Genomic DNA, 25,082 nt, shown 5'->3' on the forward strand with positions numbered 1-25,082 from the left:
CAGGATGGTGTTCTCTTGATCTTAGTTTCCTATGTAGCTCAGATGACAGGCACGCACCACTGTGCCCAAATGTTGGTCAAGATGGGGAGGAAGTCTTATGAACTTTTTTGCTCATGCTGACCTCAAACTGCAATTCTTCCAACCTCAGCCTCCCATGTAGCTTTGATTGTAGGCATGAGCCACCACACCTGGTTTCTTGTAGCACTTTTGATTTTCACATAGTACCCTTTGTTTTAAGTTAGAGTTTGTTAAATCTGGTTGAAATTTGTGGTCAGTACTTCATTGATTATATAGGATTTATTAAGCATCAATGAATATATTATGCCATTTAGAAAGGAAAAAAGACTCTTTTAGGAAAATGTGCATCAACTTAAACAAAATAGATATAAATGTTACACTTCCTCTGGTGCAGTTGGATTTTTGATTTTTTTGATTATGGAGATACATTAACCTTATATGAAAAGGGACATTATATGGGATGTCTGGGAGTATGTAATGGTTATTTCTAAATCAAGTATACTGTATGAGCTTCTTTTCAAAGGGTAAACTGTTGTGCTTATTTCCACTATGTACCTAAATTATTTGCGTAACTAATTCCTTGGGTGAATAACACATATGACGTTTTGTTTTGTTTTGTGCTGGTCTTAGGGCTTGAGTTCAGTGCATTATCATTGATCTCTTTCTTTCTTTCTTTCTTTCTTTCTTTCTTTCTTTCTTTCTTTCTTTCTTCCTTTCTTTCTTCCTTTCTTCCTTTCTTCCTTTCTTCCCTTCCGGTTGTGGGGCTTGAACTCTGGGCCTGGGCCTTGTCCCTGAGCTCTTCAGTTCAAGGCTAGTGCTCTGCCATTTGTGCTACAGCACCAATTCCTCCTTGAGCTTTTTCTATTTTTCTTTTTGCTTAGAGCTGACACTCTACCACTTGAGCCACAGATTCACTTTTGGCTTTTTGGTGGTTGATTGGAGAGCAGAGTCTCATGGGCTTTTCTGCCCTGGCTAGCTTTGAACCACAATCCTCAGACCTCAGCCTCCTGAGTAGTTAGGATTACAAGTGTGAGCCTTGGTGCCTGGTTCATCACCCTCTTTTAAACCCAGTTATAGTTCTACCTTTACTTTGCAGTGAATACTATAAAGCTTTCCTTCTTGCCATATTTATTGATATAGCTTGCCTATCTCATGACCACATAAAGCCATCACTTTACCTGTATGTTTTTACATTAATTTGTGACTATTAATATAATACTTTGGGGGTAAATGAAAAGCTAGAGCATGAAGGGAAGCATTGAAATTTTATGACCTTCTTCCAGAAGAAGGTAGCTTTACAGATGATCAAGAACAGACTCATACTAACATTTGAAAAATGGCTCTCATAACAAGTTACAGAATGTGATACAAGTCTTACAGGCAGTCTTCAGCCCCGGGAATGCATTTGTGCATGAACATTTTGTCACCAAGCAAGTGGACTGGATTGGAGGGAAAGGTACAGGGAGAGTTGGAGGCTGTGGCAGTGGCTCAGCCAGGGGCCCTGGGACTGCAGTTGTGTAGAAATGGGAGTTACCAACCCCAATATTCCAAATGGGTTGAATTCATTGTCTCATCATTTGTTTTTCATTTTGTCCACTTACATATGAAGGAATGGGCCTTCTAATGTGACTGCTAACAAAAACTGTGGTTATTTGGCCATACAGTTTTTGAAAGAGATGAAAAAAGAATAAATTCTTGGTACAGAGAAAGGGTTCTCACCATCTCACTCATATTCATTTGGTATTATGAAAGCAAGTAGACTCAATGGAGGAAGGTAAGACCTGAATTCTGCCAGATGCCAGTGGCTCATACTTAAACTCCTAGCTTTTAGGTATGCAATTCTGAGGAACACATCTCCAACTCCTCCAGGATTGCATTCTCTGGCATGGCCAGTGCTGAATGGAGCAGGAACTAGAAGCATGTGTTGTGTGTGGGTTTGGCAGGCTAGGAGGTAAAGACACTTGAGACAGAGGCTCAGCATTTGCAGAGAGAAAGGAGTTCCAGCACTTGGTGCACTTGCAGGCACACACGCGGTTTGATGTGTGTAGGATGCAGCAGGACTGGGGAAGACAGCCCAGGATGAGGGGGAAGGATAGGCAGAATGAGTCTACCAGACCTTCTGAGACTCAGCCCCAAGGTGTCAACTTTGGATGTGGAGTGTGTGTCCTTGGTAATGGAAAGAACTGACAAACTCTGGATAAAGCAATGCGTCCAAGCCCAGCATTTAGAGAAGGATCCAACGTTGTGTTCCTGCACAGAGACAGCAGTACCACCATGAGTATGAAGGGAAGGTTTCTCAGGGTCTTTGTTTAGTAGTCCCCAAGTAAAGACTTCACAGAGGAAGTTGCGTTAGAATTTTTTTTTTTTTTTTTGGCCAGTCCTGGGGCTTGGACTCTGGGCCTGAGGACTGTCCCTGGCTTCTTTTTGCTCAAGGCTAGCACTCTGCCACTTGAGCCACCGCGCCACTTCTGGCCATTTTCTGTATATGTGGTGCTGGGGAATCGAACCCAGGGCCTCATGTATATGAAGCAGGCACTCTTGCCACTAGGCCATATCCCCAGCCCCTTGCATTAGAATTTTGAAACACATTCCAATAGAGGAAATGACTAGAACTAGGAAATTCTAGTTAGGAAATGACTAGGAATTATTTCTAATTATTAGGATATAATTTGAATTAGATTATTATATATATGTGTACATTTCATTTTTAATATTTCTGTCTGTATTGAAGAATCTAGTTTTGGAAGGCATTTTGTTGATATTCTTAGGATAGTACAATATTTTCCTGGTTTTATGCATTAATGCTGTTATTATTTTTGAGACAAGGGCTACTTATGTAGCCCTAGCTGACCTCAAAGTCACGATTGCCTTATCTTTACCTCCCAAATATCTGGTACAATAGGCACGAGCCACTACCCTTGGCTTATCTTTGAGATAGGGTCTCTCTAACTCTGTTTTACCCAGGCTGCACCAATACCTCTCAAGCCCTTTCTCCCAAATAGCTGGGATTACTTATGTGAGCCACTATTCCACACCATAATATTTACATTCCTTGTTTATATTAATCAAGGGAAATATCGTGGATGGTCAAAGCATTGATCTGGGTCACAGTTACAAATATTCCATTTGTTATGAGTTCTTTTGTTAATCATTTCATATGTGCATCATTTTTGTTTCTTCTCATATATTTTTTCTTTATATGGTCAGTATAAGTAATGTGAAAGCACAAATATTGATTATTATTGTTATGTGATTATTACTACAAAGAGTTATTATTATTATAATGATTTAATTTTTTTCAGGTTTTTTTTTGTTGGTGGTCAACACCTGGTCACAGCCTGGGTGCTGTCCCTGACTTCTTTTGCTGAAGGCTAGCGCTCTACCTCTTTGAGCTACAGTTGCACTTCTGGTTTTTTGGTGGTTACTTGGAAATAAAAGTCTCATGGACTTTCTTACTGGGGCTGGCTTCAAACCATGGTCCTCAGATCTCAGTCTCCTGAGTAGCTAAGATTACAGGCATGAGCCACTGGGGCGCAGCTCAATCTTTTTTTTTTTGGTAGGGGTTACCATGGTTACCAAAAAACGACACATAAGTCTTCTGCAGAAGCATAATTTAGTACAAGGGTGGAGAATAGTTCTTCACAGATGGTATAAAGGAATGAGAAAAAATCTTACAAAGATCATAATGAGAACAGGAAACGATGTAATCTAAATTAACTGGTATGGCACAGATTGAAGCATGGGTAGGGGGAGGGAGATGCCCCTAAATCCACCCCCCTTCATCATACTCTGTAAATTGCCATCTTGCAGCCATCAGCTCCTCCTCCTTCTCAGATGCTAAAGCTCTGCTCCCAGACCGACAGGAGACCGAGTTCCACATATTCCCACTCGGCCCATGAACTCATTTACCATTGTGTCTATTGTTAAGGGCAGATGATGCGTGTGCTAAAATGACCATTTCTAGTCAGATCTGCTGGAAAAGTGTTTTCCCCTACGAGTTTCTGCTCACTCATGAAATGTTAGGGAAATGGAAGTATTCTAGTTTGGCTAGAGGTGATGTTAGATTTGTCCTCTAACGTACCATCAGGGATTGGCAGCTTATTTATATCCACACTGGAATAATTTGAACTAAATTTGAATTCAGATAATCAGAATGTGTAGTGTATGGGCTTGAATGAGGGCACCTGTATGGTCCATTACTTGGACACCTGTCATGCTGCTAGCCCAGTCCTGTTTATATATATTATTAATCACTGTTACCCAATGTACTATTGTGATTCCCATTTAACAGATGGTGACAAAGGTATCTGGGTCCTAGAGAGGGTAAATAGAAGATGATAGAACTGATAGAAATTCAGTATACTCTGATATGTATATATTTACTAAAATGTGTTAATTCAGTGTGCAACAGCTGTAGAAGATGATAATGTACAGTGCCTGTATATCATCTATCTATCTATCTATCTATCTATCTATCTATCTATCTATCTATCATCTATCTACCTACCTACCTATCTTCTCATAAAGAATTGATCAGTTCTTTGAGGAGATGAATAGGTGTACACTAATGTCAACATTACACAGTGTTTCCATATTTTGGAGCATGATAATAGTACTCTATTAATCTGTCCAATTCTCTTGTATCACTTACAGTAAAAGATAGAAAGTGGTTATTTGAAATATAGGTATACTTAGGCAGTAAAGGAGATATACATTGTGCATATTACCTATTGTAATTCCCATGTACATTATTTCAAGAAAACATTTTCCACAGTTCTTGCTCACAAGTAGTAGTAACTGATTTTCTCAAAATAGTGAATATTATCAATTTTTTCCCCTGACCATAATGTGCCTCTTCTGTATGTGATTCGGAGGACTCTATGATAACAAATTTTGGTGGTATATTTCTCAGGGAGTTTTTTACATTTAATAATTTCCTCTGCATCATCTAAATAGTAAATACAGGTGGAAGATATGCAGTTGGACCTCACGGACTTTGATCTTTAGATACACTTCCAAAGTGAGAGGTTGGCCTTTCCTGTTACTGCTTGGCTGACTTGCATCCGTAGGGCAGAGTCTGGACTTCCCAGCACTGCAGTGCAGCAGATTTCTGTGCAGGTTTTACGGAGGCTGTTTTATCCTTGGAACTCTTCGTTAAGAAGCTGTTCTGTACTGATTTTGTACTTTTGCTCTCAGATGATTTTAGGATATTTTAAGAAAATCAGCACAATGGAGCCTTGAAGTCTTTAATGCCACATAGAAATCCGAATGATTTAATTCAGACAATTTAACCTATTTCTTCTTCAAGCAATCTTGTTATTATTGAAACTGGGACAGAAAAGTCAGGGCCTTAAACAATCAGGAAACTAAAAGGTAATTGTGAGTGCTACAAAAATATTTGGAAAAGATCCTGAAAGACTTGAAGCAACCTGTTTAGAAAAAAACGTATATCTCATTCGATTGTTCTAAAGTATTTGATTTGAAAAGCAGCTGTCTGGATGCTCATATACTTGAAATAGAAGATGCAGGGTGCGCTTGGCATGGCACCTGGCTCCGAGGAGCCATCTCCACACCTGTTCCCACGTGCTCACCTGGAAGCTGTGCTGTAGAAGTTCAGGGTGCGGTGACTGGAGTGCAGAGCTAGAGCTCAAATCATGGAGCTGGTGTTGATCTGCTGGGAAGCTTAACCTGTGAGTCTCAACCAGCAGCAATTTTGTCCCTCAAGGAACATTGGACAACGACCGGAGACATTTGAGATTGTCAGCATTAGGGGTGGAGTCTGATTAGAGGCCAGGAGGTTGCTAAACATCACACAATCAAAAGGAAGAGCAGCCCCCTTCCCATTCTCCCCCCGCCCCCCAAGATGTGCATGGTACTGAGGCTGGGGAGTTCTGACCTAGAACTAATAGCTTAATCTCTCTATAAAGGCATAGATAGTACCTACTTAGCTAATACAGGAAGTACTAAGAAAAGGGCCCCACCTGGTAAGCAGTGTTGTTATTCATTCGACAGCATTTTCTTTGTGTGTGTGGTGTGTCAGTACTAGGGCTTGAATTCAGGTCCTGGACACTGTCCTTGAGCTCTTTTGCTCACTTCGGACTTTTTTTGGTATGTGTTTAATTGGAGATAAGAGTATCATGGACTTTTCCTACCTGGGCAGGGTTTGAATTGTGATCAGATCTCAGCCTCTTGCATAGCTAGGATTAAAGGTGTCAGCCACCAGTGCCTGGCATCATTCAACAACTACTTGTAGACTGTGTGCCAGGCACTGTCCTAGATGCCAAGCATCCAGTGGTGACACCAAAGACCTGGTCCCTACCCTCAAAAATATTGTTTATGATGTTAGAATTTGATCCAAAGATGGCCCTGCCACCCATGGGGACATCAGCACCTGTTACTGTTGGAGCTACCTTACTCTTTTGAAACTTTAAAAATTTTTCATCTTTAAGTAGTTGTACAAAGGGATTTCAATTCAACATGTCAGTTTATGAGTGCACTGCATCTTGGTCATTGTTAACTCCTTTCATCATCTTTTTCCATCTTTCTATCTTATGTTTTATATGCAGCCCCTCTGAAAAGATAATGATTCTTCCTTTTCTCTTAAAACAAAACAGCCCTAACAACCTCTCTTCTAGATCTAGAAGAATCCACTGCCATATTTCAAAAGAGGAGCAGTATGAGCCTTAACCTTCTTAACACACTCATCCAGATTTCAGCATCCCTCACTGCCATCCATGTGAGACACAGCTAGCATCTCCAAACACCCTGTGAGTGTGGGGAGGGCTTTTCATGGCACTGGCTCTCCAGTAGCAAGATCATCCTTATCCCTAGGACTTCCTCTCTTCCTTCCCAATTGGTTGTGGATATCCTAGCTTTCCTTTGAGTTTTGAGAGACCTGAGCCTTGAGTTTCTTCCACATCCTTCTTCTTTTTTTTAAAAAACTCAGTATGGGGCTTGAACTCAGGGCCTAGGCACTGCCCCTGAGCATTTTTGGCCAAGTCTAGCCACATTGAGCCACAGCTCCACTTGCAGTTTTTAGGTGGTTTATTGGAGATGACAGCCTCATGGACTTTCCTGTCTAGGCTGGCTACAACCTCAATCCTCAGATCTTAGCCTCTTGAATGGCTAAGATTACAGGTGTGAACCACCAGTGTCCTGTCACCCTTCTCTTCGTACCTACTATCCTTCCAAGAACATCTCAAGCTGTTGCTCCTCTTCCTGTATCCTGATGTTGGTCCACAGAGGCAAAGTCTCCATTGCTGTGCCATAGAGTGTGTTCCCAGGGCGCTAAAGGGATCTATGGTGTTCACCTGGAGGTCCCACTGTAAATGGTGGACTGGTGGCCATTCTCTGCTTGGCAGCCGAGGCTCCATTGGCCAGCCGTTCCCTGTTCCTGAATCAGTTCTAATCAGGACAGCGAATACGTGGGACTTCACTCCCCTTGTGCAGGGACAGAACTAGTTGGTGGGCCTAAGAAAAGCCCTGTGTTGCTGCATGCCCATTGAGTCATAGCTGTCCTTCTGTTCTACTCTGCTGCCCAGATCACGTGACTGCACTTCTGTTGTGATTTCCCCAGTTCTCTGAGTAACACAGCGTCTCTGAAAAGGTTGATGGCAGAACTCTGATCTGTTCCTAACCACCTGTCTAGACTCCTTCCTCTCCTCCGCTCCTGCCTCCCACATGCCTTCTGCTTCCACAATGTGAAATGCTGGTAGATCCATGCATATGTCATACTTCTTCAGAGCTCTGCACATGCTGCTCCCTCTGCCTGGATTTCCCGAGTTGAATGAGCCTCAGTTCACTTCTAACTGCTGGCTTCCTTCTTCTGTGTGTGGCCCACACCTTACTTACTTATCTTCTGTCTCCTTTTGGCAACCAGATTTCTCCAGTGTCTATCACGTTGTCAAGGGTTACGGAGCTTAGGCTGCTGGATTCATGAACCCACGGTCTGTTGGGTTTAAGTCATCTGTGGAATACTATAGTAGGTAGAAAGTTCAGAAGACCTGACTGTCATCCAACCAGGCCAACACTGGGTGCTGGTAGCTCACACCTGGAATCCTGGCTGCTCAGGAGGCTGAGATCTGATGATCATAACTTGAAGGTAGTCCAAGAAGACAAATTCATGATACTCTTATCTCCATTTGAGTGGTAGAGTGCCAGCCTTGAGCAAAAGTGCTAAACATGGCCTCAAGTTCAAGTTCCAGTACTGGCAGGTGCATGTGCATGTGCGCACACACACACACACACACACACACACACACACACACACTGAAATTTCTGTCTGGGTTGGCTCTGAGCTGTGATCCACAGATTGCAGCTTTCAGAGGATCACAGGTATGAGGCACCAGTGTTTTGGCCTTGTTTTGGGTTTAATATGAAAAAATCATGTTGTTGTTTGGGCCTAATTTTCAACTCAACATCAGAAATGTATTATTTCATGTTATTTATTGTAATCCTGAGACATGTCTAAATGTGGTAGGGAAGTAACCCACAACATCTTTCAAATGTTGGTAAAAGGAACAATTTTGTGCAAGTGGAATGTGAAGCGGGGAGGAAGAACTCTGTGACTGAGAATAGGATTCAGAGAGGAAATGGTGGGATATGAGGAAGCAGCAGATTTATAACTTCACTCAGCTGTTATGTTTTTTTTCTGAAGATTTTTTTTTAAACCTAACAACTTCTGTACCCTGATGTATCTAGATAGTTAGACCTGGCAATTAGTATGGTAATGCTTCCCAGGACTTGTTCACACACCTGTGTGTAGGATAGATTGTGTTTGTATGTGAGATTACAGGTCTCACCTAGAGCTGTTTAACAGGTGGAGGGTGGTGAACATTGTTCCAGGGGAGAATTAGGAGGGGAAGGAAATGACAGCCATAACACAGCTAAGGTAGGTATGCCATTGTAGCTTCCAAACTTTGGACAGGAAAGTTGATCCAATTCCACCCAAAGAATATTTATTGACCCTTTCTCTCTGTCTTGGGTTGTGATTGCTGGTAGTTATTGTGATGGAACAGTGCAAAAACAGCTGTTAGCTCCCAAGGAATTTAAGTTAGTCTTTCTGAGGATGTAAAACCAATATATAAAGCAATTAGGCAAGAAACAGAAGCAGAGAGAAGTCAGAACATTTAAATCTAGCCTGGGCAAGAAAGTCTGTGGGACTCTTATCTCCATCTTCAATTTATCAGCAAAAAGCCAGAAATGGAGGTGTGGCTCAAATGGTAGAGCACCAGCTTTGAAAAAAGGGACAGCTTCCAGCCACTGAGTTCAAGTGACATTGCTGGTGCATGCACACACTCATGCACACAAACACACACATACACCCAAACACACAAATTGGAACAAGATGTGATGCTGAAAAATAAGGAAAATGTATAGTAAATCACCAGACCTATGGACTATCATCATAGGAAGAGAACTGTCAAGAAGATGGAACATGGCCATCATAGGAAGAGAACTGTCAAGAAGATGGAACATGGCCAGGTGCCTGTAATCCTAGCTACTCAGGAGGTTGAGATTTGAGGATCCAGGTTTCAAGCCAGCCCTGGCAGAAAAATCTGTGACTGTTAACTTCAGTTAAACACCAAAAGAGCTGAAAGTGGTACTGTGGGTCAAGTGGTAGAGCTCTAGCCTTGAGCAAAAAAGCTCAAGGACAGTGTCTAGACTCTGAGTTCAAGCACCAGGAGATACACACACACACACACACACACACACACACACACACACACACAGAAACACATGTTGGAATGTAGGAAGTGATCTATTACATTTTTTTAAAGGTTTTTTCTTTTAACTTTTTGTTTATGTGGTACTAAGGAATCAAACCCAGGGCCTCATGCATGCTAGGCAAACACTACCACTAAGACACATTCCCAGCCTCAAGAAGGCATATCTTGATTTAAGGATTATTTTAATGCTGGGTTTCTTATTCAGCTTCTAGAGAAGAAATATGGTGAAGAAATTATCTATAGGCTACATCACAGAATATTCATTAAAAATACCTCATACTGTGTATGACAGAAAAAGCAAAAACGTTCATTTGTTGAGTGTTCTGAATGTTCTGTGTAGGTCAGCACCCAACCCTTTTGACCCTGAGGAAAGATCTAGGGGAAACACAAGCCTGGTACTCGCTGTGAGTTCTGTGGAAGGGGTTTGTGGCTTTACAGTTAGAAAAAATTATTTTCTGCCAGGTGCCAGTGGCTGACACCTGTAATCTTAGCTTCTCAGGAGGCTAAGATCTGAAGGAGTGAGGTTCAAAGCCAGCAGAGGTAGAAAAGTCCAAGACTATCACCAAAATACCAGCAAAAAGCAACGTGGAAGGCAAGGTTCAAGTAGTAGAGTTCCAGCATAGTGAGTGCTAAGCTCTGAGTTGAAGCCTCTGCACTGACTCCCTCACCCCTAGCAAGTGATTATTTTCTTTTGTAGTCTAGAAATGTGTACTGTTTCTAAGAAAATAGCTGAACTACATTGTAATCATCTGAGGAGAATTTATTTTACCTGCCAATAATGTACATCCTACTTTTATTGTCTTTATGGTATGCTTGATTTAGAAAGGGCTAAAGTTCTGTTCATCCATTTAGGGTCCCTGTGCAGACTTGCCAGTTTCTATCTTCCAAGTAAAAGGATGCTTTGATATTTAAGACTATAAAACATTATTGTTGGGCTTGGAATATTGCCTAGTTGCAAGAGTGCTTGCCTCGTATACATGAAGCCCTGGGTTCAATTCCCCAGCACCACATATACAAATAACGGCCAGAAGTGGCACTGTGGCTCAAGTGGCAGAGTGCTAGCCTTGAGCAGAAAGAAGCCAGGGACAGTGCTCAGGCCCTGAGTCCAAGCCTCAGGACTGGCAAAGAAAAACAAACAAACAAACAAAATTATTGTTGCTGGAGGCTAAGATCCAAGGATCATGGAAAAGTCCACAAACTCTCATATCCAATTAATCACCAAAAAGCCAGAAGTGGAGCCATGGTTCAAGTAGTAGAGTGCTAGTCTTGAGCACAGAAGCTCAGGGTCATTGCCTACGCCCTGAGTTCAAATCCCAGCACTAAGCATACACACACACACACACACACACACACACACACAAACAATTATTGTAAACTCAAAAAATGTGTTCTAATGTAGCTTGTTGGATTTATCATCCACTTCATCTTTTTAAGTCAGAATATTAAAATAGATACTGATGAAAAACATTAAAGGTAAAATAACCATCATGCTGTTATTTGGGTAGACACACTGCTGTATGAAGGTATGCGAGTAGGTGGCAGCGTCTTTCATCAGTGAGCAATAGGCAGCCACGCTGAGTGATGGTTTCTTACATGCAGAGCATGGTGCTTTACAGGAGAATTGCAACACTGATCTGGGTCCATGGCAAATCCTCACAGGAAGAGGAAAGCTAGGATGTTCCACAAGATCTGCATATCCACCTCAGTGAGAGCAACAGAGTGGCAGGCAGGATTTACCTCCTTCCCTTTCTTCTACAGCATTGAGCACTTGCTTTCACTATCACAACACGTTTGGGTCTTTTTTTTTTTTTTTTTTTTTTTTTTTTTTGCCAGTCCTGGGCCTGAGTGCTGTCCCTGGCTTCCTTTTGCTCAAGGCTAGCACTCTGCCACTTGAGCCACAGCGCCACTTCTGGCCGTTTTCTATATATGTGGTGCTGGGGAATCGAACCCAGGGCTTCATGTATAGGAGGCAAGCACTCTTGCCACTAGGTCATATTCCCAGCCCACGTTTGGGTCTTTTAAGATAGAAAATATTTTCTTTTCAAGATAGAAATTATCCTGTCTTATCTAAGGGAAATGACGAGTTTGTTGTTTCTAGAGGTCAGTAAGTTTCAGCTCCATGGGACAAATTTGGGATGTGTTTTTGTGATTAAAAAAAAAATAAAGAGGAAGGAAAGAGGATATGCAATAGTGATGTGTGTCATTTGCAAGGCCTAAAATATTTACTCTTTGGCCTTACATAGAACATTTCCTGATCCTAGTTTTAAAGAATGGTGCCCTAAGGATACATTGGAGTGAGTCGTATGTAAATAATGAGATCACTAATATAGTTCTCAGATGAAAGAAGTTTCTTTCTTTCTCACACAACTAGAGGCAGAGAGGTAATCCAGCATCGAGAGGCATCTGTACTAGCTGAGGTTATTCTAAGACCTAGTTTTTGTCTGTCATCTACTCTATAACATTTTTTTGGTATTGAAGAAGTTGGCTATTTCTACTGTATTTCCAAGAGGAAGAAAGAGAACTCATTTCCTTGAAAATCATAGAGCTGGATTAGCACTTCTTTTTACCACACCCCACTATCTGGGATTTAAGAAATGTGGCCACTTCATCTGCAAGGGTGCTGGAAAATACAGTTTCTAGATCGCAGGCAAGGAGCCGCCTAAAAAGTAGAATATTTCTGGGTTGCTGGAGGCTCACACCTGTAATCCATAGCCACTCAGGAGGCTGAAATCTGAAGATCTGAGCATAAAACCTGCCCAGGCAGAAAAATCCAAGAGACTCTTATTTCCAATGAGCCAGCAAAAAGTGAGAAGTGGAGGTCCAAGTGGTGGTCCAAGTGGTAGAGTGCCTGCCTTGAGTTGAGGCTCTGATTGCTCTTCCTTCCTATTGGATGACATTTAGCAGTCTGTCACAATGAAACAGACAATTCATATGATCATCATGTTACTGATCTCATTGCAGACTTCTCAACATGACCACTGTGTAGTATGCACCAAGCATAGGCTAAATGCTCAGTATTCATTAATTAAAAGGAGCAGAAAACCGGAGGCAAATCTTAGTCTAGGTATGGACATTTAGCAAGAAGTCTCTCCCTAAAGAACTGACTGGGCTTCTGGAAATGGATAAATCAGCATGGGAGGGTTTATAAAAGTAAGGGGGAGTCCAGAGATTAATTTAGACACTAAGTGAATGTTCTTTGCATTATGCGGGAGGTAGTTTTAGCATTTAACCAGTGAATTTAAGAAAAAAATTGTGCTGGGAAAAATTTCAACAATGTAGTATGATGGGGCTTAGTGTAGGGGGTCAATATCAGTGGGTGTTATCCTTTCTGGTAAACGCCGCCAGCCCAACAGTCCTCACAGTTTAATGGCTGGCAGGTGTCATTGGGTAGATGTAGCATTCTGACACTTTTTAGTAGGATCCCTCCCTCCCTCCCTCCCTTCCTTTACTTCCTTCCAGTTCCAGTCCTGGGGCTTGTGTGCAGGGCCTGGGCACTGTCCCTGAGCTCTTTTGTTCATGGCTAGTGCTCTACCACATGAGCCACAGCTCTACTTCTTGTTTTCTTGTGGTTAATTGGAGATAAGAGTCTTACAGACTTTATTACTTGGGCTAGCTTCAAACCAGATTCTCAAATCTCAGCCTCCTGAGTAGTTAGGATTCCAGGTGTGAGCCACTGGCACAAGGCTCCATTTGTTCTTTAAATTTTTTTTATTTATCTTTATTTTTGCCAGTCCTGGGGCTTGTACTCAGGGGCTGAACACTGTCTTTGGTTTCTTTGCTCAAGACTAACACTCTGTCACTTGAGCCACAGTGCTACTTCAGGCTTTTTCTGTTTATGTGGTGCTCGTGCAAGACAAGCATTCTACTGCTAAGCCATATTCCCAGCCTACCATCCATTCTTAAGCGGCAGCAAAGAAAAGAGATTTGGCAGAATCTGGCAGAGGATCACAGCCTCAACCAACAGGTGGGTGTATGGGGCAGAGCATGGGAAATTGGAGCAGAAGGTCAACTTTGTACAGAGACAGCCTCTGGTAGGACTGGCAGGTGACTTGTTTTAGAGCATGAATAAATTCCAAGAGTTTTTCTTACTGACTGAATAGCAAGAAGTGGTTCTAAATCCCATTTCTGATTTTCTGACATCATAATCATAACTAGGTGAAACTGAGGAGAGAGGGCCATTTCCCCCTTCCCCCCTCCCCCGGGGAAATAAGGATAAGAGTTGTCATTAAGATTAGTGTCTGAGCCTCTGGTTTGAGAATCTGGCTACAGGATTTTTCATGTGCCCTATTACTTTATAATACTGTTTTCTTTCTTACAGTTAACATAACTAGAAAAAAATAAAGCTGAATTTTGATAGGGTGATTTATCCTGACACATGATACTTTGGTGTCTTGTTATTCTGAAAGAATTTGATTATTATAATTAAAGAAGGGTAAAAAAGTATAACAAACTCCTAAAAGCATCTATCTCAGGTCAAGTTGGCCTATTAGGAGGAGGATAGAATTGTGCATATCAGCATTTCACCTCTGCCTAATTGACAAGGCATGAGGTGCCATGTCGACAATTCAGCAAAGATTTTGTTAGAATTGGCTGGTGCACTGTTAGCTTGCACAGTGCATAATCTTCACGCTTTGTGGAGTTAAAACTATTATTCCTATTAACTAATATCAATAAAATATTAATAAGATTTACTAGAAAAACCCACTTAGATCCTGTTAATGTTTTTCTTCCCTCCCCCCTTTTGGTGCTCTACTGGGACTTGAACTCAGGGCTGGAGCATTGTCCTTGAGCTCCTTTTTGCTCAAAGCCAGCACTCTACCACTTGAGCCACAGCTCCACTTCCCACTTTGTTGGTAGTTTATTGGAGGTAAGAGTCTCACAGACTTTTCTACCCAGACTGGCTTTGAACTGAGATCCTCAGATCTTACCCTCTCGAGTAGGTAGGGTTACAGGCGTGAGCCACTTATACTGCCTTGTTTTTCATTTGAGAAAACATTTTATGTTGACTAAGTACAAGTCTAGCAAATTACTGGCTATTACATGTCTACTCTGCTCAAATGATGGTAGGCCTGCTATTTCCCATAAAGAGGTGGGATCAACAAGAGACTGATGCTGTCCATTGGAGTTATGAACTACTTCTTCTTCTTCTTCTTCTTCTTCTTCTTCTTCTTCTTCTTCTTCTTCTTCTTCTTCTTCTTCTTCTTCTTCTTCTTCTTCTTCTTCTTCTTCTTCTTCTTCTGTTTGCCCCACGCTTGCACCTGAGCAATATTGTAGACGAACGAAGAGAGGACAGGGAGGAGGCTATTTTGACTGATTGAGAATTCTGATGGTCAGAACAGCTGCTAGTATCACTCTGCAGTTTTGAGGAACTCCTTCACATGAGTCAAAGACATTATTTTGATTGTAAATGCAAAGTGCCAATTCGAATTTCAGTCTACAATTTTAACAGTGAACTAAACCATAGAACCCGTAGTGGCCAATCGCTGTCACACTCTCTGAAGGAACATTGTTCTAGAAGCCTTGTTATTATCAAAATCTTGTTTGTTAGCAGGGAATCAAAATGAATGAAGTGAAAAGTTGTATCTGTTACATATAAAATTTTAATACTTAATTTTAAGCTCTATGTTATAGAGATATGCTATTATTTTTGTCTCCTTATAACCTGACTATATTGGTTTTGTTTTTATTAAGGCAAATTTCATTATGGGAGGCCAGTGGTTTGCTTAAGGTCAACCAGTTAATTGTTGGATTAGGAGTATAATTGAATATATTCATATGTAAAATGTAACATATATGTAATATGCAATATATGCAATGCATATAACATACGTAATACATGTACATTTATACATATATATTTGGGGTGGTACTGGTGTTTAAAATGAGAGCTTTGTGCTTGCTAGGCACACATCCTACCACTTGAGCTACACTTCTTTCTTTTAGTGTTTTTTTTTTTTAGATAGAATTTCACACTTTTGCTCATGCTGGCCTTGAACTGCGAGCCTCTTATTTCCCTAGTAGCTGGGACAGGCATATGCTGCCACTTGTGCCTTGTTTTTGAGATAGTTTCCTCAGGATGGCCTCAAACAATACATATATTTGGTAATGATATGCATATGTGTGTATACACCATATATATGGAGTGTATGCATGTATATATATATGGTGGTGTCCATTTTGTATGCACCATAAGAACATTTAAGATAACTCAACAAATTTCAAGTATTCAATACCACATTTGTAACTCCAGTCACAAGGCTGTGTATGAAACTTCCAGAACTTTCTTATCCTAGGGGAATGAAGCTTTGACCTTCGCCCAGTACCTCCCCATTTCCCACAGTCTCTGCAATGGCACCGTTCTATGCAGTATCTGAGTGTAAGTATTCCAGATTCTCCACAGAAGTGAGGCCACACATTGCCTGTCACTCTGTATCTGGCTTATTTCCAGTAACAACATATCCTTCAGATTGTTTCATATTGTCACAAGTGGTTGATAGTACTTCTTTTTGTTTTGTTTTGTTTGGGGGTATTTTGTGGGGCAGTACTGAGGATCTGAACTCATGACCTCACACCTGCTAGTCTGGTGCAGTATCACTGAGCCACAACTCCAGCCCTTCATTAGTTGCTTTTAGGACAGGGTCTTGCTTCTTTCCCAGGTGCACCACTGAGCCTGACCTGCCTACTTTTGCCTTTCTGTTGTCACCTAGACCAGAGCCACATGCCACCATACTCAGGTTGCCTTCTGTGGAGACTTTCCTGCCCAGGCTGGCCTAGTACCACGATCCTCCTACCCTCAGCCTCTCCTGTCGCTTGGGGTGACAGGTTCATGCCACTATGCTTGAGAAGATCTCAAGAATGCTTTTGCTGAGGGGCTGGGGATATGGCCTAGTGGCAAGAGTGCTTGCCTCCCATACATGAAGCCCTATGTTCGATTCCCCAGCACCACGTATACAGAAAATGGCCAGAAGTGGCGCTGTGGCTCAAGTGGCAGAGTGCTAGCCTTGAGCAAAAAGAAGCCAGGGACAGTGCTCAGGCCCTGAGTCCAAGGCCCAGGACCGGCCAAAAAGAAAAAAAAAAAAAAACGAAGAATGCTTTTGCTGGCTAGTATTAAACCACAACAAACTTAGGTGGCAAAGCTGGGACTCTGGAACAAGCTGATATGCTTTCAGTTATTACACAGTAGAATTCTGCAATGCCACAGTGAAATCAAGATGCACTGTGTACATAAATGGGCATACTAAATTGTAAGCCCTTCTAAACCATTTGAAAAGTTAAGGGAAAATGAAAAACAATTAAAAATAACATACACACATTCATGTGATCCAAAATCAAAGGAATAAGCATTAACCAGCCAGACAAACTAAAATGGTTATCAGAGGCCACATGTGGTGGCACACACTTGTAATCCTAGTCACTCAAATAGTGCAGATATATGTTCACCATTATATATATATGCATACACTTCACATATATGGTGTATATACACATATGCATATATGTAAATGGTATACATATATTACATATAAACATATATGATGTCCAATTTATATATGGTGTATATATATACACACATATATGTATATTAATTTGTCAGTTCTACCCAAGTAAGAATGGGAATTTGGCCACAAAAAACATATTATATTACTTTTATGATTTTAAGGAGTTTTATTATCTTGTTTTATTATTTTAAGTAGTTTTATTATCATGTCAGTTTATGAGTACAAAGCATCTTGATTGATATCACCCCTTTTCTCATTCTCCCTATCCCCTGCAGTCCTCCCTCCTCTCAATTTTCCTATATACTTTTCCTATATACATTCCTATGTACATTGTTGGCTGTTCTCCTTTCCTCTCTCCATTTGTGCCCTGCACCTCAAATACCAGTTTCCTGGTATTTGTTTTAGAGTGTAAGTTATAGTAAAGTATACCACTTGACTTCTCTCCTGTACACACCATACTTCAGATCATACATTTGTGTGTATATGCACATGGCCCTGTATATGTCACATATACATCTATAAATTAGGTAAAAAATCTATGTATGAGAGAAAACATGCATCCCTTGCATTTCTGTGCCTGACTTACTTCACTTAAGAGCATTTTTTTCCAGGTCCATTTATTTATTGATGTAATACCATTCTTCCTAATAGATGAATAAAATTCTATTTACCTTATTTTAGAAATCTCCCTGACTCTCTCCTACTTTCCCTCTCCATCCCCCCTTCCTAGCATATCTCACTGTGTGCATGGGGGTGGCAATGTCACATTGTTTCAACCCCTGGAGATTATTTCTTCATCCACACTCATCATACCATCTGAACAGTGCCAGGATTAAAAGTGAATATTTTGATGTTATGGCTTCAGAGCTGCTTTTTTATTTATTCATAATGGCTTGAAAACACCCCTTGCTAGTTTCTTGGTGAGATTTTTTTTTTTTCTGGCTCTGCACACAATAAAAATAGAAAACATGAAACGGATTTTAGGTTTAAACTGAAGTGTATCTCCAATTAAAAAGACCCAAAGCAGCCTGGTCCCACTGCTAAGTTATTCCATTGAGCGAGGTGCCCGCCTTTCAGGAGTTTTTCAGTCCTTTTCTTCTGTAGTGAGATTCAAATGATCATTGTCTGCTCTGCTTTGAAAAGAATCTCAGCCTGCACTGACCTTCCTCCACAAAAGAACAGCTGTTCATTGTCTTCTAGAAACCAGGGTAGTGGGCAGGACTGAAGATTAAGGACCATTTGATGGCTCAAAACTTTGTTAATTTTTTTTAACATTGAAAGTGATATTTAGCGTCTGACTTTGGGATTCTTTGAATGAAGGCAAACTTAGAAAACCTTGCTGAAGGAATTGTGGCTGTTGGGAGTTTTAGTGGCTCCTACCTCTCATTGCATTGGAAGAGTGATAATGCTAGGTATTAAGATTCTAGAAGGCAGATCTGGGAATATGGCCTAGTGGCAAGAGTGCTTGCCTCGTATACGTGAAGCCCTGGGTTCGATTCCCCAGCACCACATATATAGAAAACGGCCAGAAGTGGCGCTGTGGCTCAAGTGGCAGAGTGCTAGCCTTGAGCAAAAAGAAGTCAGGGACAGTCTGTGCTCAGGCCATGAGTCCAAGGACCAGGACTGGCAAACAAACAAACAAACAAACAAAAAAAGATTCTAGAAGGCGTTTATGCTGCTTTCTTCATGACAAAGACAGCTCATAAGCCGTGTATTTTGGGGAGAGATTTTCTAGATTTTTATGGGTGACAGAAGGCTTTGTTGATGAATTGCTTTTAATGTGAATTAAGTTTATTCTCTGGAACTTTAATGATAGATGGGAAAAATAAAATTAATTCTTGTACAGTAGCTTCTTTGATTTGATTTTTCTGGGTCTTGTAGTTATAATCTGGGAACTCAGATGTCTCTTTCTGGATCATACATAAGTCTTAAGAGGAAAATAGAAGCCAGGAATACTAACTTTACAAATTGGAAAACAGGAAGGCAAATGGGGAAAATGGCCTTTCTTAAAATCACTGCTCAGCAAATTAAGTAAGGAACTACAAATGTTTTCTTATGTGATCAACTTCTTTTTAATTGCTTTCTGAGCTAGTGCTCTCTTACTGAGGTTTGCTTGTGACTTGAGATGAAATGAGGATAAATGATGCCTTCCAAGTTCAAGAGGCAGAATTCAGTGGCGAGAATACTAGACCCCAAATCATTAGCCCTATTGGAATTTGTTGGGCATCTTTGGACCAACATAGATTGTTTCATGGCTGTTTTGCGGGGGAGGAGGGTGTACTAAGAATTGAACTCAGGGCCACATACTTGTTAGGCAAATGCTCTACCACTTGAGCCACACCTCCAGCCCTTTTTATACTTCAGTTGTGTGTTCAGATAGGGCTCCCTGTTTAAGTTTCCAACTGTGATTCTCCTGCTTAGGACCTCCTGTATAGCTGGAACCACAGGTGTGACCACATTGCCTTGCTATGGATTGAGATTGAGATGAGATCTTGCTAAGTTTTTACCTGTGCTAGTGGTTTGTTTTTTTTTTTAAACCATGATTCTCATGATTCTCTAGATCTCTACTTCCTCCATAGCTGATATTTACAGGTATGAGCCATTCTGCCCTGGCTTAGGACTTGAAAAAAAATAACAACAACAAAATTCATTGAACAAAGGGAAGTAGAACTACAAAATGAAATGTGGATTCAAGGAGGAAAAGACATACAATTGTGAAAGATAAAGGTTGTTTAGTGTCACATGTACAGAATTATATGTGTGTATAAAATCTATGTGCACATATTTATGTGTCATGTGTGTTCTTATGTGTGTACATAAAATCTGTCTATTATCTACTTTCCTTCTACCTACCTACCTACCTGCCTACTTATATTTGTGCTTTTCCTATTTATGTCCTGCAGTCCACCTTTTCATCCTCTCCTGGTCCTGATAGTCCTGTGATTTATTAAGACAATTCCTTAACCTTAGGTACCACATCCCAATGACTTTTTGTTGTTGTTGTGGACCTCAGGCTTGAACTCAGTGCTGTCCCTTAGCTTTTTCACTCAAGGATGGTATTCTGCCACTTGAGCCACTGCTCCACTTCTGGCTTTTTTGTTGGTAATTACACATTAGAATTAATTTTATTATTTTCTTTTCTTTAAGTAATTGTATGAAGGAGTCTCAACTCATGTCACTTTATGAGTAGAATGCATCTTGATCAGTGTCACCGCTTCCATCATTCTTCCCTTCTCTCCCAATCTCACTCATCCCCGCCTCAAGTTACCTGTGAAAATTCACATATGCACATTGACTGTGATGACTGTATTTGCCCACTACTCCTACCTCCATTCTTAGTAGTTTAAAATCACTATTTCTGAAACGAATGTGGTACTATCATGCTTGTACTGCACTTATTTTCATTCATTGCCTCAAGCTAGGAACTGTGGATTTAGTTCAATTCACCTGTCTCCATTTCTTTTACCTTTTGCATGTGGTAATTTGTCAGTGACTCAAGTACTTTAGCATCTTACACCTCCTGTCTGTTTCTGTTCTGTTCCAAATGCCTGATCTTAGAGTTCCCAGGCCCTAAATAATTCTTTATATTCAGACACAAGGACTTCTTAAAAAATGTGTTTGGGCTAAACTAGGTTTAAATATTACTAGAATAAGTTAAGAGTTGGCGATAGACATCTTCTGTGAGAAATGAAACCATAACTCCACCATGATCTATATTTCCCATAGAGTTTCTTTGATCCTATCCAGGAAATTTAGAAATCTTCACTTGTGACCTGATCCCTGGACAGGATGTACTTGGTGCTGCCCCTGTGCTGTTGTGTTCAAGGCTAGCACTCTACCACTTGAGTCACTGCTCCTTTTTTCAACTTTTTGTTGGTTAATTGGATATAAGAATGTCACAAACCTCCCTTCCAGCACTGGCTTTGAACCTCAATCCTTAGCTCTCAAATTCTTGAGTAGTTAGGTTTACAGATATGAGCCACTGGTGCTGGGCTAATCAGTATTTCAAAGACTTCCTATCACCTCCCATTTCCTTCACTGAATTTCCAACCAGAGTGTCTTACATTTTTACTGATGCTACATGTCATAGTCTGTTTTTTTAGGTCCTTTGTGCTTTCTCTTTAAGACAAACCTTTATATGTTATCTAAAAACAAAATACAATTAAAAACAAGCAAAAACAAGTCATACAGCCTCTTACCTTGTTCCACAAATCATACTCGAAAAGCATTAGAGAATAATGTGGAGATTTAAAGTTTTTCTATGTATACCAAAAAAAGCTACCCCAAATTGCATGAAAGTCTCCTTAGGTATTGTTTCCATGAAGTTCTGCCTATAAGGCAGCTAACACATTTATTTGTTATTTATATTTATGACCTTTAGGTGTTTTTATGAGAAGGTTTCAATCCAGCATGTGTGTTTGTGAGCACAATGCATCTTAGTGTCTTTTTCTCTTGCCGCTGGCTCAGTAAGCCATACTCTTGGCTCTCTGTGAGTGTAATCCTCACTCCTGAATTCTCTATTCCTCTCATTTGCATCTCCATCTGTCTTCTTGCTATACAAGACAAAGGATGCTGCTCAGGTTCTGCCTATCTGAAAAGAGGAGAAGCACAATCAGTATAATTAAATTTTACTTAGCTTTGATCTATCAAATTAAAAGGAAGGAATGATGATTGTGAATAGGCTCACTTCTATGTAAATGTGAGCAGACTAGAAGTGTACTTTTTTTCTTATTTATTGCACTAGAAGTATATTAAAATGAACACTAGATGATCTTGTATACTTCTTTGAGGACGTAGAGAGTTTGGAGCTAGTAGAAATTGTATAGTATTCTCTCCCTATGAAAATAGGGGAGAAAGTACTTTGTTCACCATGGTAGAAATTGAAATCCAATGCATTGTTATACTTTTTTTTCCCCTTGCTGGTGCTGTGGCTTAGAACTCTAGGCTCTGGTGCTGTTCCTGAGTTGTTTTTTAAATTCAAGTCTAGCACTCTACCACTTGAGTTACAGCTCTACTTCCAATATTTTTTTGTAGTTAATTGGAGATAAGAATGTCACAAACTTTCCTGCATCTGGGGTGGCTTCAAATCTTGATCCTCAAATCTCAGCTCGGGATAGCTAGGATTACAGGTATGAGCCACCCGAGCCCAGCATTATTATGCTTTTGAGTTGCAAATATTGAATGGAAATGTGGAAGTTTCTTTTTAATCCAAAGACTGTGTTCCTAAAGCTTTGAACAAAAATCCTGATCTTGACTTTATTGTCCCATGGACAAGATAATGGACAAGATAATTGATTGTCCAGGGTAGGTCTGTCACATGGCCAAATCTAGCACAAAGGAGTCAAAAATGGAAAATAAGGAAGGGTTGTTTCTCACTGGCACTTATCAGTTTCTCTCCTTGTGGAAAATGTTGGTAGAATCACAGATATGGATTGCATTAGCCAAGAAAGTATAAGTTTACCCTATACAGCTATTCTAACTAGCCTATCCAGCAAAGGCTGCTACTTACCCATTTCAGCAATGCTGTGTCTCTTTAGACCTCTGTATCTTACACAGCTTTTCTTCTCCCTGGATTGTGTTTTTTCTCCACCTGGTAAACTCCTGATCAGAATCCACACATTTTATGAACCTTCACTTGAGATGCTGTTGGCTGCTTTGCCCCTCTAGGTTCCAGTAACACTTTGGATCTGCCTGTGTGGCAGTATCTTTTTCATCACATTGGGTTAGTTATCTCTCTGTTTTATGAGTACATCAAGGGTTTCTTCATGCTTATTCATTCCCAGTTGTGAACATAGGTGATAACCTTTCCATCCCATAAGTTTGGGGCCTAGAAGGTTGGAGAACTTGGGATGAATCTTATAGTCTGCTTTTCAGCAGAAGTTCCTGCTGCACAGTGTCACAGGGAATGTTGGGAAATGCTTTCAGCTGTTACAATGATTGAGAGTTGGGTACCACTGGCATTTCTTGGGCAGGAACCCAAGAATGCTAGGTAGCACAATGACAACTTTGCTGAAGAATAGAATGATTTTTATTATAGCAAAATGAATTTCTGATTCCTAGCAACTCTGCCCACATACTGTAACTAGAAGAGGCTTTTCCCAAAAGTGAGTCTGTTGCTTGAGTAATAAAGTGTCTTGTGTATTAAATCCATTTCTTTTTTTGTGCTGGTCCTGGGGCTTGAACTCAGGGCCTTTGTGCTGTCCTTGGGATTCTTTTGCTTAAGGCTCGAGCTCTACCAATTGACCCACAGCTCCTCTTCCAGCTTTTTGGTGGTTAATTGGACATAAGTCCCACACGCTTTCCTGCCAGGGCTGGCTTCAAACTGTGATTCTCTTATCTCATTCTCCCAAGTAGGTAGGATTATAGGCGTGAGCTACCAGCACCCCACATTAAATCCATTTATATACCTGTCTATTTCTCCCTTTTCTCTCTGGGTCATGAGATTGGGATATGAGACCCAACCATATGAAAGTGCAGAGTAAAAGTTTCAGCATTCTCAAGCAAACCTTTCCTGGATGGACTTTGTCTAAGCCTAGTAGAAGTGGGTAGAATTCTATGCATTTCTTTCAGCAAATATGGTGAGAAAATTTAATCTTAATTCTTCAACCACTGCACAGAAGGCTGAGAGTGACTAATTTCACTGATCTTTTAAAGAACCTATTTATAGCAAGCCTTCTGGCTAAAGAAAACCAATGTGGAGAGTGGCTCATAGATTTAAATCCAGTTTTCTGTCAGGAGGTGTCATCAAAGCTAAATGGCTCTCGTGTGGCTCTTTAGGTCTTATTCTAGGAAGTTGTCCTTTTTGCTCTTTGTTGACGAATGTGGCTGTGACATCTCAGACAGAGAAAGCATGGAAAGAGAAACACACTTTATCCAATGAGGTATTTTTGATTCTTTGCCTCAAAGGTGATGTTTTTGTAAAGAGATTCTGGAACACAAGTTCAGCAATTCTTGTGATTTTGCTGTCCTGTGTTATATGTAACATTGTCTTGTTGAAAGAATTCCCTTCAGTTGAGCACCAGTGGCTCATACCTGTGATCTGAAGATCAAGGTTCAAAGTCAGCCCAGGCAGATGAGTCTCTGATTCTTATTCCCAATTAACCACCAAAAGCCAGAAGAGGAGGTATGGTCCAAATGGTAGAACACAATCCTTGAGCGAAAAGCTACTGGAGAGTGCCCTGGCCCTAAGTTCAAGTCTCAGTACTAGTACAAAAAAAAATCCCAAACCAAAAAGAGAATTACTTCCAGATGCTATATTTCAGTCATTATTTGATAAAATAGTGTTTTGTTTTATTTCCTCAAAAGGTGCTGCTTGAATGGGTACCAGTGGTTCACATTTGTAATCCTAGCTACTCTACTCAAATGGCTGAGATCTGGAGGATTGTGGCATAAAGCTAGCCAAGGCAGAAATGTCTCTGAGACTCTCTCCAAAAAATCCAGCAAAAGCCAGGCTGGAGATGTGGCTTAAGTGCTAGACCAGCAGGTAGTGAGTGTAAGGAGAGATTCCTGAGTTCAAATCCCAGTCTCAATGTCCCTCCCCCCTGAATGTTGCATATAAGAAGAACTTGATAAAGTAAAATTCTAGTTTGTTTTTAATGCATATTTGTTTACCTTTTTTTTTTAGATATGCCTAGAAGCATAAAAGCCTCCACTGCTACAGCAGAGCAGTTTTTCCAGAAGCTGAGAAATAAACATGAATTTACTATTTTGGTTACCCTGAAACAGACTCACTTAAATTCAGGAGTTATCCTCTCTATTCACCACCTGGATCACAGGTAAGTGTGGTTGTGGAGTTTTCCATGTTTACATTTAGTGGTTAAAATAATATATATTTAAG

General features: G+C 40.6%; 1 protein-coding gene across 1 annotated transcript in view; it reads left to right on the forward strand.

The window, feature by feature from the left end:
* The window catches only part of Nell2 (neural EGFL like 2), a 328,665-nt gene that overhangs the window by 33,876 nt on the left and 269,707 nt on the right, over positions 1 to 25,082 (forward strand). The window contains exon 3 of the mRNA XM_048350874.1: positions 24,870 to 25,020. Coding sequence (XP_048206831.1) covers positions 24,870 to 25,020 — 151 coding nt within the window. The remainder of the gene's footprint in view (positions 1 to 24,869; positions 25,021 to 25,082) is intronic.

Source organism: Perognathus longimembris, chromosome 1, assembly GCF_023159225.1.
Source record: "Perognathus longimembris pacificus isolate PPM17 chromosome 1, ASM2315922v1, whole genome shotgun sequence".
In the NCBI taxonomy this organism is placed as follows: domain Eukaryota; kingdom Metazoa; phylum Chordata; class Mammalia; order Rodentia; family Heteromyidae; genus Perognathus; species Perognathus longimembris.